The sequence below is a fragment of the Mastigoproctus giganteus genome, chromosome 7 (genome assembly GCF_048544385.1).
Source record: "Mastigoproctus giganteus isolate SK-2022 chromosome 7, ASM4854438v1, whole genome shotgun sequence".
Taxonomy (NCBI): Eukaryota; Metazoa; Arthropoda; class Arachnida; order Uropygi; family Thelyphonidae; genus Mastigoproctus; species Mastigoproctus giganteus.
The window spans coordinates 17,265,043-17,283,399 of record NC_143581.1 but is presented as its reverse complement, the minus strand read 5'-3'; the positions used below and the strand labels follow the sequence as shown (position 1 = coordinate 17,283,399).

The window sequence follows — 18,357 nt, the reverse complement described above, 5'->3', positions numbered from 1 at the left end:
ACCACGACCAAACACTCCACTGTTAACTGACACATATTTCCTACCACAACAGAATCCTCAACTGTCCATGTTACTAACTCATTTTTACTTATATCGACGAAAATCTCGACTACTGTGTCCGCTGACTATTTCATTTTCCCTAGCACAAACAAAAATCTCAACTTTGTCTCCCTCCTAACTCATTTCCATAAACACCCACAACTCAACTCGGGGTTCTCTCTCTCTCTCCTTGTTCACTCGCTTTTTTTCATCTCCACTACATACCGCCCCTTTGTGTCAGGTCCACCCTTGTTCTGAGTCTTAACCAATATTTCTCATTTTATCAACTTCCACTCTCTTATTTGCCCGTTTTATTATCTCAAGCTTTCTGTTTATTGCTCGATCTAACTTCTTATTTTAAGAAGTTTGTAAAATTTCTCAGGCTGTCTGTACCTTTTGAAGTCAGCCGCTTATAGTTATATTTTATGAGACTAATTTCCCACGATCTATAAAACTTGCCATCACTGCCAGCCAGACGCCAATCTTAAATCTAACTCCCAGCATTTGTTCCGTATTTACTACCTGTCTCTTCTCCAGATGTCACCGATTAAAGAAATGTCCCAACAGCACATGGTCCACCACGCCATTGTTTTTCAGAGTTAACACCTACTACTAATAGCAGTTGCTACTCGTTTCTATTGTTTGGTTGCTAATAGCTTTTCACTTACTGCTCCCCTTGTATAGACGTTGTCTAATTTAATCCCTTGCGAGTGACCTTAGTAATATTCTTGACTTGCAAGGTTCGCTCCCCCATATTGCCATATTATAAGTTTTACTTTAAATTAATTTCCCTTTTCTATAAAATATTATATTTGTAAGATTTTACATCTTACAGTGTTTATCCAGCATTAAAATTTTTGTCTCTAGGATGGGGTGTAGACGTATGCCTTTGTGGCGGTTTATCACCTTTGGATTGTTTAATATGTTAAGTGACTCTAGCCATAGGTGGTGGCGAAAGTGTCATGAATGGTCTACTACTTCAAAGTCACGTTTGAGATCGTGGTTGGTGATCCAAAAATGTTCCGCGACTGTGGACTGGTCAGTTTCGGCAAGCCGGATTGCTCTGTCATGTTCCATAAGGCGATCTTGGAGATGTCTTGATGTTTCTCCTATGTAGCACTGTTACAGTCTCTACAGGTGATGCTATATACTACATTGCTGCATAAGAGAGGTGTGACAGGGGTCTTCACACTGGAGACAAGTGAACGTAAGTTTCTGTAGGGTAACTGCATGCATTTGATGTTGTAATTTCTGAGTATTTTTGAGATCTGTCCTGACACGCCTGGATAATAGGGAATGTAGGCGGATGGTATACCGTCTTGGTTCGGTGGTCTTGGGTGGGATGTGAGTTCTTGTGCCTATAATAGGCGCCTGTTTAGTACATGGGATGGATAACCACATTTGGTTAGGTCTGCCTTCACACGGGAAATCTTGTTACGCCTAATTGCATCAATGCTTGAATGGCTCCAAGTCCTGGAGAATAGGGTGCGGGCAGTGCTGTTGAGATGACTGGGTGCGTGGCCGGATTTGTAGTTAGTAAATTGTCCGCACCACATAGGTTTGTGGTATACCGAAGTCTCTAGACGTGGGCCTACGCGATGCACTAAGACATCCAGGAACGGGAGTGCGTCGTTGACCTCTAATTCTATAATTAACTGGATGAAATAAGATAGGGAGTTGAGGTATTCCAGTAGTGCTGTTTTAGAGCCACGTGGTATTACAGTAAAAATATTGTCAACATATCTGCACCATGTTGTAATAGGTTCAGGTGTATCTGCTCCTCCAGATCTTCCATGGTGATGTTGGCTACTACAGAACTAACAGGGGCACCCATAGCAGTGCCATCTACCTGCTGGTAGACTGAATCCTCAAAGGTTGAAGATGCTGCTTGATAAGCATAGGTTGAGGGCGGTGCAGATGTCATCAGTGGATAGTGATGTTCTGGATTGGAGGCATAAGTCGTTCTCGAGGAGCCTTCTGGTGCAGTGCACGGCCTGTTGGACGGGAATTGAAGTGAATAAAGAAACCACATCAAATGATGCCATGACGGTGCTGTCAGGGATGCCGTCTTCTACATGCTACTGGCTGCCAAATACCTGGTTTGTGGATCTTTGGCAATCCATAGAATTGCGGTAGTTGGCAGCCAGTAGCATGTAGAAGACGCTGAGTTGTAGTCGAGATTTTCTTATCTCGAAACTGGGTTATCATTTTGTATGTATATATTTTTTTTAACCATGGACCCCAGTACACCAGGCCCATTTGTTACAAGACTAATTTTAATCAAAAGTTACACTTCTGCCCACCCTAATCTGATAGGGACATTATACAGAGATGTGCAGAGCCATTTTAGTACCCGAGACAAGAATGAAAAATTGAGTCTCCCCTAAAATATTAAAAAAAAAAAGTTTTAATTAAAAAAAATGACATTTAAAATACATTTCTGGTACACATTTTAATAAAAATAAAAGGATGATGGCAAAAATTGCTTTTTCTTGTATTCACTACCACTAAGTTTTTTTTGATGCCATTTTTACTAGAAAATAAATTTATTAAATAAATTTATTGTATTTTAATTAATTTCAAATATACCAAACACTTACCTTTCACAATTAAATTGTGTATCTTCCATAGAGGTAGTGTTTACACTTGACGGCATTGACAGTAACTCCTCTGCAACACAAGTAATTTAGGTTATAAAATTGACAACCAGTGGGCGAGAACCATGGTGGCACCCCAGATAGCGCTGCCACGCAGAGCTTGGTATCTGTACAGTGGCGTGACAAAGATTTTGTCTTGCAAAAGCAAGATGATAAATGGATTGGAATAATGAAAACAAAATCTAAAACATTGGAAATTATTTAATCTTTCTTTTGGCACCCTTTCAGCTTTTAACCTGAGGCAAGAGCCTAGTTTGCCTCACCCTTGGCACGGCTCTGGGGACATTTCTCACCATTATTCAGAGTGCAGAACAAATTATATAAAGGTGTGTCTTTCTGTGAAAAGTAATTGTACTAAGTCGCAGCTCCTGCAAGATTTCTATCATAAAACATTTATACAAAGCAATTGATCATGTGGCCTGTGCAACATGTAAAAATAGGTGGTCATTTGCTTGGAATAATATTCCCTGTATAATGGTTATTTTCCATTTCTTTATCTAAAAAAATAAAAATTTATGTTTAACCATAACACTAACCAATGTGTGTTTATGTTTAGTGATGTAAGTTTTTTATTTTTTGCAGTCATTAGTTTTATTAATAGTAATTAATATCTATAATTATAATTAAAAACATTATTACAAGCACTATAGCACTTAACAAAATTTGCTATTTTTTATTATTACTAAATGCAAAACTTCTCTACAACTACAGTGGTGGCAAGTAGACAAAGTAAGCCCCATCAAATTGTTTGATGAAAATAAATCTGTTTCTGGCTTTCATCTGCGCCATCTCCTGTATCAACAAGGCTGCCATGATTATGTCCGTGGTGTTGTTGAAAAAGTCTTCAGATTGTGGCAAGATGGAAAAATCAAATCAGTAATAGATTCTACATGGGCATTTGAAGATGTAAGTACTTTTTTTGTTATCGAGTTTGATATAATTGTGACTGAATATCAGTCATTTCTTTGCAGTTAAAAAATCATGTGAAATGAGTTGCCAACAAATTATTTATTATTAGTAGTAGTGGCAAATAATGAACACTAGATGGGAGTTTGTCCAAACAATCAACCACCCTCTGGCTGAAGGCAAATTTCCACACATCTGACTTCCAACCGTCTTTCCTCAATTTGATTTCTGCCCCCTCATTGTGTGTAGTCTGAGCAAGAGGAACAGTTTCATCAGCATTACACTTAATCATTTCATTTGTCCTTAAATACCCCAGTCAGATCTCTTTATAGGTGCCTAGTCTCCAGATGCTGCAATTTGCAAATTTAAAGCCTTTCTTTGTAAGAACACCCCTTTTGCACTACTTGCTAATCTTCTTCTTCTTCTCCCCCCTTCTGCACCCATTTTAACAGGTCCAAGTCCTTCCTAAAACAAGACCTCCAGACTTATATGCAGTACTCAAGTGGTGGCCTAATCATTGCCTTATACTATAGGATAATCACCTCTTTATGCCCATTGGCAAAATTCCTGTATGTTATTATTAGCCATGTGGTGCAAGGAAGCCTGAGGCTTATGCTGCACCAGCCAAAAAAAAAAAAAAATTGAGTTACCCTGAGAGATATCATTGACAAAACCTCTGGCAGCCTGTCTGCATTGTTCAGAGAACTTCATAGTGACTGCACAGTTATCCCCAGGCCTTTTTCATTTTCCACTACTCTGAGTGTAGTACCGTGCAGCTGGTACATCAATTTGGGATTACTGCTCTCCACATGAACTACCTTGTATTTGTCAATATTAAATTCATTTGCCACTTCTCAGCTCATCTGCCTAATTTGTCTATATTTGTTGCAATAGTATACCCTGATTACTGAGATTAACTATCCTGCCATCCTACATGTCATCTGTAATCTTAGACATTAAGCCCAATATGCCTTCATCTATATCATTAATAAATATAGAAAAAAAAAAAAAAACAATGGACCCAGCATGGAACCTTGGAGTACTCTGCTAATAACATTAGTGAAAAAAGAGCAGTGCTCATTAATAACTGGCCTCTGTCTTCTCACAGTCAATCATCACTTGATGCTACACTGGAGCAGTGTAGCATCACTTAATGCTACACTGCTCCAGTTTGTAAGCTTTTTATGTGCAGTGGTATCAAAAGCTTTTCTGGAATCTATGTGATGTTGAGATTATTTTTTGCATTAAGTTCCTTTGTTACTGTGTCATAGTATCCAGTATGATTGATCAGACAAGATTGCCCCTTAACAAATCCATACTTTGACTGCAGTACAACTGCATTCCTGTCTAGATGATCCTGAATTACCTCTTTAACCATTGACTCCATTATTTTCCCTGGAACAGAAGTCAAGCTAACAGGCCTGTAATTACTCATGTCTTCCTTTGATTCTCCTTTATGAATTGGGGATACATTTGCACATCTCTGGTTAATAGGGACCTTGCCTGAATTCAGGGATGCTGTCATATTCATGGCTAAAGGTTTGCTTATATCCTTTGCTGCCTTTATTAATATAACTAGATTGGTACCCCTCACCCCAGATGTCTTTTTTTTTTATGTTTATCTTTAACAATTTCTCTTCCACTTCCCTCTCAGTTATCACAGAATCATTCAGCTCCCTGCTAGATTTTGACTCACTTCTGGCATCCCCATCCCAAAAAATTCCTCAGTGTGAATGTAGATACAAAATACCCATCTAGTTTTTCCACAACCTTAGCAGGATCATCAACAGTTAATTCATTCATATCTAGTGAACCAATGTGCTTCAACCCCTTCCTTCTACTGTTAATATAAATAAAGAAGTCTTTGCTGCTTTTCTTTGTGGGGACTTCTCATAATCAGATAAACTGATGAGACTCATGACAGAGAAGAAAAATGCATGGAATGTGTATAAATTATCAGGAGACACAGATGCCTTTGGTAGATATAAGATCAGTCTGTAATCAACTCACAAAGGAGGTTAGGCAAGCAAAGCAGATTATGGCAAATCGACTCACAAAGTATATAAAGAAAAACAGTAAAAGCTTCTTTACTTATGTGAGCTCTAGAAGGAAGAAGACGAATCAGATTGGTCCACTTGATATCAATGGTTCAATTGTTGATGAGTCTGTCTCAGATAGCTGACAAACTGAATGAGTATTTTGCATCTACATTCACACATGGGGATTTATTAAGGGAGGAGAATGCCAAAATTTTATCAAACTAAGGGGGAGCTAAAGGATTTTGTAATAACTGAGAGCAAAGTGGAGGAGACATTGAAGTTATCTGGGATGGATGGATTCTATCCAGTTATATTAAGGGAGACAGCAAAGGAAGTAAGCAGGCCCTTAGCCATGATTATGAGGGCATTCTTGGACACAGGGGAGAACCCCACAGACTGGAGATGTGCAAATATACAGTCGGTCCTCGTATAACACATGTTTACATTACACGAATTCGATCATACATGATTTATAAATAGGGGAACGTTATCTTATATAACACGAACCGAATTCGCTTATGCACGATTCGCCTGTGTGTTTACAAGAAATGGCAGTCGAATGCGGAATCACCCCCAACTGAACGCAACACGATAGGAATGAAGAAGGTTCTGAAAATGTATTTATGTGATTTACATCAGTGAAGGGGAAACACATTTCACCATAATAACGTGAAAACCAACACAATTCCAGCTATCGATATAATCGCAAATGCAATTAGATGGAGTTGACTACCAGTTTATAACAGATTCCACTAGCAGAAACGAAACTGGAAATTGTTTTTATTGTTTTATGGTAGTAACCCCCAGAAATGTGCTTTAGTAAAATGTGGGGTGTTAATAATGTATCTCGGCCTTTACGGTGTTGCTACATGCGCTCAGCTTTGTTTATGTGTATCAAGCGTGCCTCCTCGTTTTGTAATTGCGCTTTATTCCCTAAAAATTAGTAAAATACTTAAAAGGTGTGAAAAGGAAGCGTCCTGGCGAAGACACTGCATATTCAGAGAGAAAAATAAAAGCAAAACATCGATAAACAGAGGCGGACTGGATCAAAAATTCTTACCCGGGAAAATTTATAGTGGCCTCATACTACGGTTTATGGCCAAAATCACACCGGCCTCCGGGATTTCCCGGGTAAGGCTTATGGTCAGTCCGCCTCTGTCGATAGAGAAAAAAAAATAAGAAATTGTGAAACGCTTTGAGCGAAATGAAAGACCATGTGATATTGCACGTGCTACAGACCTAAATGAGGCAACGCCGAGAATTACAAAGAATGCGGAGAAAAAAACAGCTTTCATAGCGGGAACAACTCAAAGTGTAATTAAAATCCATTAGATTAAGACACAAGAATTGGAAGGGATGGAACGGCTGTCATCTGTTTGGATAGAAAATCAAACAAAAAAACAAGTTTGCTTACGATAGAAGCAAAAGCATTAGCAATATTTTATTACGTAATAGTCGTAATAAAATACGTAAGCATTTTATTACGACTATTTTATGTAATATAATAAATTTTTTACGAATAAAATACGTATTTTATTCGTAAAAAATACTTTTTAGTATTAAAAAATACTAAAAATACTTTATTATAATATAATAAATAATAAAAAATATTTATTTTTTATTATAATATAATAAAAAATATTTATTTTTTATTATATTATAATAAAAAATATATTATATTTTTTATTACGTATTTTAATCGTTATAAAACACGTAAGTATTTTATAACGATTAAAATTACCTGATTATTTATTGTGTTTGGTAATGTTTTGGTTCCAAATGTGTGTTCAATCTTGGGAGGTCGGCACCTAACCCCACTTTTCCCATAGGGCCTGTTGTTTATATTGCACGATTTTGCATTGCACGAGGGTTTCTAGGAACACAACTATCGTGCTATACGAGGACAGACTGTATCCCCAATTCACAAAGGGGAAAGGGGTATCGAAAGTGACGCAGTTAATTACAGGCCTGTTAGTTTAACTTTTATTCTGGAGAAAATAATAGAATTGCTGGTTAAAGAAGCACCACAGGATCATCTAGGTAAGACTGTAGTTATAGTTCAGACACAGCATGGGTTTGTTAAGGGGAAGTCTTGTCTGACCAATTTGATTGGATCCTATGATGTGGTCACAAAGGAACTGGATACAAAAAATAATTTTGATATCATCTACTTGGATTTTAGGAAAGCATATGGAAAACTACTGTACAAGTTGGAGCAGTATAGCATTAAGGGCAAGTTGCTGCTATGGATAAAGGGATGGTTGAATGGGAGAAGACAGAGAGTGGTAATCAATGGACACTGCTCTTTGTGGATTGGTGGTGTTCCTCTGGGTCTGATTTGAAAGAAACTGGTTTCCCAATGGTGACACTCATGGCATGGACAGGCTGCAAATAAATTATATGAGATTAAGCCTGTAATTGAACAATGGCAGTCTAGTCTGCGCTAGAACCGAAAAGAGGAAGTTGTTCTATCTCGGCTCTGCATAGGACATTGTCACTTGACACATTGCTATCTGCTGAGGGCAAATGATCGTCCTATGTGTAGAAATCGTCACACTATTTTAACAGTCCGTCATATTTCAATTGAATGTCCGTATTTTTATGTATTTTTATAATGATCGTCGTTTATGTTTTAGCCATCTGTCTGAGCCTTATACGCTCAGACAGATTTTATCAGACAATGACATGTCAGCAATATTTAAGTTTTTACAACTTATTAATCTAAATAACTTTATCTAGAATGTTTTTATCGTTTTATGCTTTATATACTTTTATATTTTACACCTTTTTGACTTGGCGCATTATAGCCTTAGATGCTAATGCGTCATAAAATCCTAAAACAACCAACCAGCCCCAGGGTCTGTGTTGGGCCCATTGCTATTTTCTGTATTTATGAATGATATTGATAAAGGGATATCAGGCTTAATGTCCAAGTTTTCAGATGATACGAAGATTGATAGGGTTGCTAAGGACAGTATGCTACTGCAACAGGATCTGGAAAAGTTGAGCAGATGGGCTGAGAGGTGGTAATTGAAGTTTAACATTGACAAATGCAAAGTGCTGTATATGAGTACCAATAACCCCACAGTAATATATCAACTGTGTGGTACAACGCTCAGGGTAGTGAAGAATGAAAATGACCTGGTGGTAATTGTGCAGTCAGTTATGAAGTTTTCTGAGAAGTGAAAAAAGGCACTGGGGTCTTGTCAATGCTATTTAGGAATTTTGCTAGCAGGGATAAAGAGGTGATTATCACCTTGTAAAAGGCAGTGGTCAGGCCGTACCTTCAGTACTGCATACAGATCTGGAGGCATCATTTTAGGAAAGATGTAGAGCTGCTGGAATGAGTACAGAGAAGGGCAACAAGATTAGTGAGTGGAACAAAGGGTTGCTATTATCAAGAAAAGCTTAAGTTCTGCAAATCAAAGTCTGAAGATGTGGCACCAGTATGGTGATCTGATTGAGGTGTATAAGGCTGGGAATGGTTTGAGCAAGCTTAACACTGGTGGGATTCTTCCTCTTGCTCAGATTCTGCTCCTGAGGGGGCATAAATTCAAATTGAAACGTGTGTTTATAAAATTCTTTATGTGAAAAAGAAAATGCAGCTGAAATTCATTGAACTTGTAGAGAGTATAGTTCTACAGAAAGAACAGTTTGTGGTGGTGGTGCCAAGCATTCTGTGAGAGACTGTGATGAAAATGAATTGTATCCAGAACAACCAAAGGTGCCTCCATAGCCAGGTGGGAAGGAGCAGCAGTGCGTAGCACACGCTTCTTGACTAGACTGGGGTTCAAGCCCGTCACCACCAAATACGGAGGATGTGGAAAGGTCAGGGAATGACCACCACATATTCTCGGAGCAATATGGCTTTAGTTGCTAATGCTCCTAAAAAAAAAAAAACAAATAATAAATAGAACAACCAAAACACAGCAACAGACAGTCATCATACAGTGTATGTTCAAACAGTTGCATGACAGTGCAAGAGGTTGCAATCCACATTATATTTTTATTGCTTCTGTGCATATTCTTCATAATCATCTAAAAATGACAAGGTGTTGGCAAGTGATATATACTTGCATATCCTCTAGTTAAGAAATCACTATGTAGATTACAATAGTACCAAAATTCTTCACAACTCCCTTCTATTGCTCTGAAACATTGAACATGAAAAATGAGTTCCTCTTATACAATAACATGACCTCAGTGTGGCCTCTAACTTCCTGTATAACCCTATATTGAATGATTTTCACATTTACCATATATGCTTGATTTAGTACCATGTAAATTTGTTATTTCCAGGAATAGAAATATCACAAGATAGAAAGTTTGAGAACATCAATTTTCTACATTCAAAATGTCTTTGCTATCACAGTACTCAGATGCATACAAACAGTGGATTCATCATTTAGAACCATGTATACAGATGCAAGGAGAATACACTGAGAAGCAGCATGTATTTGTATTTTGCTTTCCTTGTATTTGTCATCTAATAAAAATTAGTGATTCTTTCTTGCCAACTATATTTCGTAAAGTTATGGTAATGACAAATTGTTCACTAGAAGAATAACAGTTAACCTTCGCTAATCACAGAGGCCTTGATGGATGTCCTTTGAAAATATCTCTTGCACATTAATTTAATTAAAACTGGGGCTCACATCTGGTGAGTATGGGCTTGGCACACCCAGTGTCCTGAGCTGGATATCATTATTCTTCCTTTCTTGGTGATTCCATTCTACTTCTGATTGTTTTCTCTCTCTCTCGGTAATTCAGAAATTTTTTTTTTTTTTTTTTTTGCTGGTGCAGCATAAACCTCAGGCTTCCTTGCACCATATGGCCAATAATAATAATAAATAATATAGTCAAACTATTATTTGAGATTGGAAGTGTAGGAATTTATTAGAAGTAAATATACAAAGAACATGTCAAGTTCCACACAATTATTTACTGTTTCCACCTTTCACTGCAACATGCTAGTTTTGCTTTCAGCATCTTGTAAACAACGTGTTGCTCAGACATGCAGTTTGAAATTCATGTATCAGTCTATGTGTGGCAGAGGCATTTGCTACAGAAAGTAGTTCCCTCTTTGTTTTATATTTAATTGTTGTACAAAATGTGTCTTTTTGACTCCATTATTATTAGTGTAATATGGTTTCTTTCTTTGATTATATTTATCTGTTTATTCCTTTATTTGTTTGAAAAAAACATATTAATATGTGTGAAAATGTACATTTTAAAGGTTGCACTCTTAACAGTTCTCTGAACTGGAAAATGAAAGTGGCTTCTAGTTTTGTGATTATATTTTCTGACTGACTGTATAGTATTATTTTTTTGTTTGTTTTTAAAAAAATGTGTAAAAACAGTATTTTTAAATATTTTAAGTTTTCTGTTAAAAATTTAAAAGTACAGCAGACTCTTGATTAACTGGGAAGCGGATTAACCGGGCCACTTCAAGACTCCAAATTAAAAAAAAAAAAAAAAAAATCAACCAGAAATAAAAAAATTCAAGTAATAACTAGAATAGGTATAAACAGATGTTTTGCAAGTTGTAAATAAGCAACAAGAAGTGGTGTTATAAGTTGTCATTGGGAGATTAGTGTACCTATTATCTTGCAACCCCCGCTGTCTTCACACGCGCAGCTCAAAAAAAAAAAAAAAAAAAAAATAGGCCAAATGTTTAATTTGTTTAGTGTCTTGTCGATTGTTGTGTTCCGTTGCAGTGCAAAAGGACAAGTTTTGTTTCATTATTTATGTCAGGGATGTCAGAATTTTTTTATGGTAATTTTTTTTTTTTTTTTTTTTAGCAATCGCAAAAATGATGGATAAACGCAAAAGAGTTGCATTTTCAGTTAAACAAAAACTTGAAATTATTCAAAAGTTCGAAAATTGTGCATCCGTTAAATCTCTAAGGAACCATTATAATGTAATGTTGGTGACCAAACCATATGCAACATCGTTAAAAATAAAGAGAAGCTATTAGATATAAAATCAACATCATAAAAAATATAGGAAAGCTATTAGACTTAAAATCAACATCGCAAAAAATAAAGGGAAGCATCGTATTGGACACGCAAGTAGTGCATGGTAGGTTTTTTGGTTTTTTATCTATCAGCATATTTTTTACCTAGGTTGTTGAACATTTTTCAATACAGTAAGTCCCCAACTTACGCAACTAAGGTTTTACATAAATTTTTTTCGTTCTTATTTTTTTTTTGTTTAGGATTGTTAAATTTAAAACAAACAAAAATAATAAATAAATAAAATAAGCAATCAATAACGACAATCATGGCATGCACAAATTGCACAAGTGAAATACGGAGTAACAAGCAAAAAAATAGGAAAGAAGAGAAGATTCTTACAATTTATTTATGGTTTTCTTTTTTTTTTTTATATGATTGAAGATTTCAGTGAAGGGGACACATTTCACCATAATAATGTAAAAACCCACACAATTCCAACTATCGGTATTATCGCAAATGCAATAAGATCAAGTTTACTACCCGTTTATAATTAGATGCACTAAAGAAAATCCCAATAAATCAGAAGGTGCAAATTCTTTAATGGCAGTGACCTCCAGAAATGTGCTTTAGTAAAATGTGAGTTCGCGTGAGGTGATAATAGTGTGTTTCTCCCTTAACCCTGTGAAGTTCTTTTCAGAAAATTTCATTTTGACTGTTATCGTGGTGCCGACTAAGAGAATAAATGACAGCGCTACTAGTAAATTTATCAAGAAAAGGAAAGTGATCGATTTGGATCGGAAAATTAAAATAATAAGGATGTATGAAAATGGCCAAATATTAACAAGTATCGTGCGGAATTCAGATTTGTCAATAATAATATAGTAGCAATATGTTACTAGTCATTCCCGAGTTCGTAAAACTCGAAGTAAGTCCTGGAACGTATCTCTTACGTATGTCGGGGACTTTTGTAATTATTTTTGGATCGATTGTCCGGGATTTGTTTTTTACCATCTATCCCAGAAAATTGAGAGTCTACTGTACTTACAATAATTACTGCAATCCATTAAGAAAAGAAGAAATATTAGTACACCACAGTAGAAAATTTTAAAAAACCAAAAATGTTTTCCAGAAACAAAAAAAAAAATAAAGTGAATAAATAAAAAATTACTTTTTTCCACTTGTTCTAGGTTCCAGAAGCAATGCAGAAGTTGCATGATAGAAAGAATGTAGGAAAAATTACTCTTGATCCAAGCATGGAACCTAAGCCTAAACCACAGGTATATATGTGCTAATAGTTGAAACATTTGTTTATGTTTTTTTTTTAAATATTTAATATTCACATGGAGTTGGTTAACCCTCTCACAAATGAGTTTTCCCATCTATGTGTGCACCTGGTAATGAAATATATTATACAATACAGGGTGTCCACATGAAATCTTTATTCCGTGGAATAAATATAACCTCCGAATAGTGGCATTTTTTCTGTTCCAGGTGAACAAAGGTAGTTGAGCAACCTCAAAACCAACAAATGGAATTGACAACACCCTTAAGAGAAAGCACAGCATGTGTTGTGGTTTTTTGAGACCAGATCAGGTGTTTAGGTGAAAATACTTCAGAGAAAATACTGAAGGACACCACCAAGTAGACTTTCAATATGTGAATGCCAAAGGAAATTCATGGAAAATGGAAGTATCTCACAGAGGCCAGGATTCAGGCATGCAAGCATATGCACAATGTTGGGACCCAAATGCACAAAAAATTTTAAAAAATCACTATTACAAAAACACCCCATATAAAGTTTTGCACAGGACCCCAAGACCTTCAAGTAATTCTTGAACAGGGCCCCACAAATTTTGGGACTGGCCCTGCATTTGGAACAGATCCAAATTGGGTTGAATCACTTGTATGTAGTCCTCAGATATATGTACATGTGTAGCTGAGAACTACAGATTAATTCCATGTTGAACAGTGAACAAAATGCCACACAGGTGCTTTAAGACCTGTGCACACACAGGATTCAACTTGTACAGGTGCTCAAGCCCAATGAGCTATCACATTGCTATGTATTTAATGGCTAAATTAGGACAGTGGATTCCTAAGATGTATGATACTCACTGATGAGGCTACCTTCCTTCTCGGAGAGAGCCATTTGCCACAACCTTAAGATTTGAACTAGGAAAATCATGTAGTTCAGGAAATGGAATGTAACAGCTCAAAGGTAAATATTATTCGCAAAGTCATGCACAACCATGTGTAGGGACTGTTTCTTTCTTTTTGTTGATGGTAGGATAAAAAAAAAAAAAAAAAAAAAAAGAATTGCTTACAGATATTGCAAAAGCATATTGCTCTCCTGTTGCCTAACCTCAATGAAGTGATTTTCGAGCTAGATGATGCCCTCTGACATTGAAGAAAGAAGGTTAAAAATCAAGCAATACAGAAATGTTGCACCAAGGTAGCAACATTTCTGTGTTGCTTGATTAGTAGATGGAGTCCAATTCCTTGGCCTTTTGCTCTCCTGACATAATTCCACATGACTAATTCCTGTGGAGATATGTCAAGAATGTTGTGTACCAAAGTACCAGGAGAAAGTACTGATACTGATAAAGAAAACAAGGAAGAACAATCACCTTCACCAAGTTAGTTTTATTTAATTTTAGAGATAATTTTAAAGTTACTGGGATTGACCATCAATTGGTGCCATTGTAAAGAGTTTCCAGTCTGAATTCATGAAAGCATTTTTAATTCATTTTTAGGAATTTGATGTTTATAACATTAAGTGACATTTTACTTTAAAAAATCCTTTTGCATTTATTTAATTTCTTTTTCATAAAGGTACACACAGTTGCTACAGCAGATGATCACTGATGCTGTTGCAACAGTGCTTGAGGAAAACTTGGAGAGAGCTTGATATTCTTTGGATGACCAGAGGGACTTGTCGAAGTAGACTAATGATGACAATGATGAAACACAAACTGTAGGATATTTTCTTCCTAATAAAGCAAACCCCATCTTCTCATTCCCTTTTAACAGTGATTCAGAGTGTAAATATTTCATATGGACACTCTGTTTTGCTTTATTTCATTTTAATATGAATTGTAATGGTATTATTCACAATCCATGGCCACATAAACCTCACTATTATAATCAAAATTTTCATTGATTAGATTTTAATTTTTATCTAAAATTTTATTGAACTATGTAGCACAATGCCTAAGCTTTCATTGGCTTTTAAAATTATTATGAATTATTTCTTTTTGTTGTATACTGATGGCAGAAAACCATAACCACCATGATTATGAGCATGTACATTGTTTGGCTATATACTTCTGTTGTATGGACTAATGTTCTTCCTGCAGTTTTATAGAATACTCAACAAATACTTTTTTTTTTTTTTTTAATAAGTGAAGAAAAAAAGTCAACACATTTATAACATCAACTCAACCACTTTTAATATCTTTAACTAAACTTCTGTCATGTGAAGGACAGCCCTAATTAGTCCTGAAATATTTCAGGGTATGACAAAGAATAGTTTCAATGCAGCTAAACCACTGGGTACTTATATTATGGTATATTTTTGTATATAATCACTCAGTATGAGCCTCATTTGATTTCCAAGTTCTGAAGATGAATATTTTCCCTCCTGTTTTCTTCAATTGATTAAACGCCCTTGAGATTAATATCACATTTCCTTATTGTGATCGAACATATAGAATACACATTGAATCCTTAAATATCTTCTGAACAAGTCACCTGAATTTTTAAGAAAAACTAGTGTGTGTTATGTAAATATGTTTAAGGATAATTTTAAAGTTATTTTACTTTATAATTTAATTGGGATTTATACATGTTTATCCATTGTTTTTCTGCTTTAATATTATGCACATTTAATATGCACATTTATCACTTGAAATGCATTCATATAGTATTTTATATCTTTATTCTTTATTATGTATCTTTATTCATACTGTTATTCCTTCTGGCTGTATATTAATATTAGGAAAATAGCCTTCCTATAACTGTAATTGTTTTCAGGTAAACAAACTATTCGTAATACTAGTATCAGTTTGTTATTATTATTCTATAATTGCTACCAAGGATCTTTACCAGTGGTGATAGCTGAGTATCAGCATAGAATTAGATTTACTCATGCTGCATGTTTGGATTCAGGTGGTACAACAAAGTATGCCATATTCTTTTACTTTTTCACTTGTAAATTCCTTTGACTATATTTACCATTCTTGTGGTATAAATAGGCGTAAAAAAAAATTCTTTTTCTTTAGATCAGTACTCATACAGCTTATGGCAATATGTGTTTACATAGTGCTATAGGTGGTTCAGTTGAGAACTTTATATTTCTATTTCTGCATGAATAGCATTAGTAAAGGCACACGATGCAAGAAAGCAAGCTTATATAGCATCAGCCAAAAAAAAAAAAAAGAACCCTTCTCATTTCACCCATCCACTCACTCCAAATGATTGTCTAGTTCTACTTTGAATCTATTTAAGCTGTCAACTTCTACAATGACAGATGGAAGTTTGTTCCAGTAATCAACCACCCGCTGCCTAAAGGCAAACTTCCACACATCTATCTTACATCTTACAACTGTCTTTCCTCGATTTGAATTTATGCCCTCTCAGGCAATTATTCTGAGCAAAGAAGAATCCCATCAGCATTGAGCATGCTCAAACCATTCAAGACTTTATACACCTCAATCAGATCACCTCACAGGTGCCTAGCCTCCAAACACTAATCTGCAAAACTTAAGCCTTTCTTTGTAAGATTAACCCTTTGTTCCATTCACTATTCTTGTTGCCCTTCTCTGTACTCATTCCAGCAGCTCAACATCCTTCTTAAAATGAGGCCTCCAAACCTGTATACAGTACTCAAGGTGTGGCCTGACCATTGCCTTATACAAGGGGATAATCATCTCCTTATCCCTGCTAGAAAAATTCCTGTATATCATTGACAAGACACCATGAGCTACTCTTGCAGACCATCTAAACTGCTTAGAAAACTTCATATCTGCCTAACAATTACCTCAGGTCCTTTTCATTCTCTACCACTGTCAGTGTAGTACCACAAAGTTGATACGCTACTCTGGGGTTACTGCTTCCCTTATGCAGTACTTTACATTTGTCAACATTAAACTTCAATTGCCACTTCTCAGCCCACCTGCTCAACTTTTCTAGATCCTGTTGCAGCAGCGTACTGTCATTAACAACCCTGCCGACCTTCATATCATCTGCAAACTTGGACATTAAGCCTGATATACAATCATCAGTATCATCAATAAATACAGAAAACAACAATAGACCCAACACTGAACCCTGGGGGACTCCATGAATAACATTAGTCCACAAAGAGCAAGCAGTGCCGATTGATTACCACTCTGCCTTCTTCCACTCAACCATCCCTTTATCCATAGCAGCAATTTGCCTCCAATGCCACACTGCTCCAATTTGTGCAGCAGTCTTCTGTGTGCAATAGTATCAAAAGCCTTTCTAAAATCCAAATATATGATGATATAAAATTATTCTTTTCAGTTCCTTTGTGACTACATCATAGTATCCAATCAAATTGGTCAGACAAGACTTCCCCTTAACAAAACCATGCTGTGTCCGAGCTATAACTGAAGTCTTGTCTAGATTATCCTGCAGTGCTTCTTTAACCAGTGCCTCTATTAATTTCCCTGGAACAGAAGTTAAACTAACAGGTCTGTAATTGCTTGTGTTGCCCTTTGATCTTTCTTTGTGAATTGGGATCACATTTGCACATCTCCAGTCCATGGGCACCTCCCCTGAGTCCAAGGAAGCTCTCATAATTATGGTTAAGGGTTTGCTTACTTCCTTTGCTGCCTCCTTTAATATAACTGGATAGATCCCATTCACCCCAGATGCCTTTCTTATCTTCAACAATTTCTCCTCCACTTTGCTCTCAGTTATTACAAAATCATCTTGCTCACTGCCAGAGTTTAATTCACCTCTGGCATTCCCCTCCCTGAATAACTCCTCGTGTGTGAATTTAGATGCAGAATACTCATTTACTTTGTTAGCTACCTGAACAGAATCATCAACAGTTGCACCATCGATATCAAATGGACCAATCTGATTCATCCACTTCCTTCTAGAGTTTACATAAGTAAAGAACTCTTTGCTGTTTTTCTTTACATCCTTTGGGAGCCTCCATAGCCAGATGGGCAGGAGCAGCAGTGTGTAGCACACGCTTCTTGATTAGACCGGGGTTCAAGCCAGTGACCACCCAAATACGGAGGATGCAGAAAGGTCAGGGAATGACCACTGCATATTCCTGGAGCGATATGGCCTTAGTTGCTAATGCTCCTAAAAACCAAATAACAACAACAAACATATTTACATCCTTTGCCAAAGATTTCTCGTAATCTGCCTTTTCCTGCCTGTCCTCCTTTGGACAGGCATTTGGATGGAATGGTGTTATTTTTTTTATTTTTTATATATATTTTTTTTTTGGCTGATGCTGCATAAGCTCATATACTTGCTTTCTTGCATCACATGCTGCTGCTGCTACTACTACTTGGTTACAGACCAGCTTATATCTATCATAGGCATGCCATCTTTTAATTTATATGTATCCCATGCACTTTTCTTCTCTGCCACATGTCACATTAGTTCATCTGATATCCATTTAGGCCTAAACCTTGAACAATATTTCTTAGTTGATATGAAAAGCATAGTAGCTTCCAAGATTAATTCTTTGAATGCTTCCCATTTTGAATTTGCTGT

General features: G+C 36.2%; 1 protein-coding gene across 2 annotated transcripts in view; it reads left to right on the top strand.

Moving 5' to 3' along the window:
- LOC150082588 (putative NADPH-dependent quinone oxidoreductase VAT1L) overlaps positions 1 to 18,357 on the top strand; it is a 154,356-nt gene that overhangs the window by 124,984 nt on the left and 11,015 nt on the right. For both annotated transcript variants that reach the window (XM_090378704.1, XM_090378703.1), the window contains exons 7-8: positions 3,408 to 3,602; positions 12,786 to 12,875. In XM_090378704.1, the coding sequence (XP_090234830.1) occupies positions 3,408 to 3,602; positions 12,786 to 12,875 (285 nt within the window). The remainder of the gene's footprint in view (positions 1 to 3,407; positions 3,603 to 12,785; positions 12,876 to 18,357) is intronic.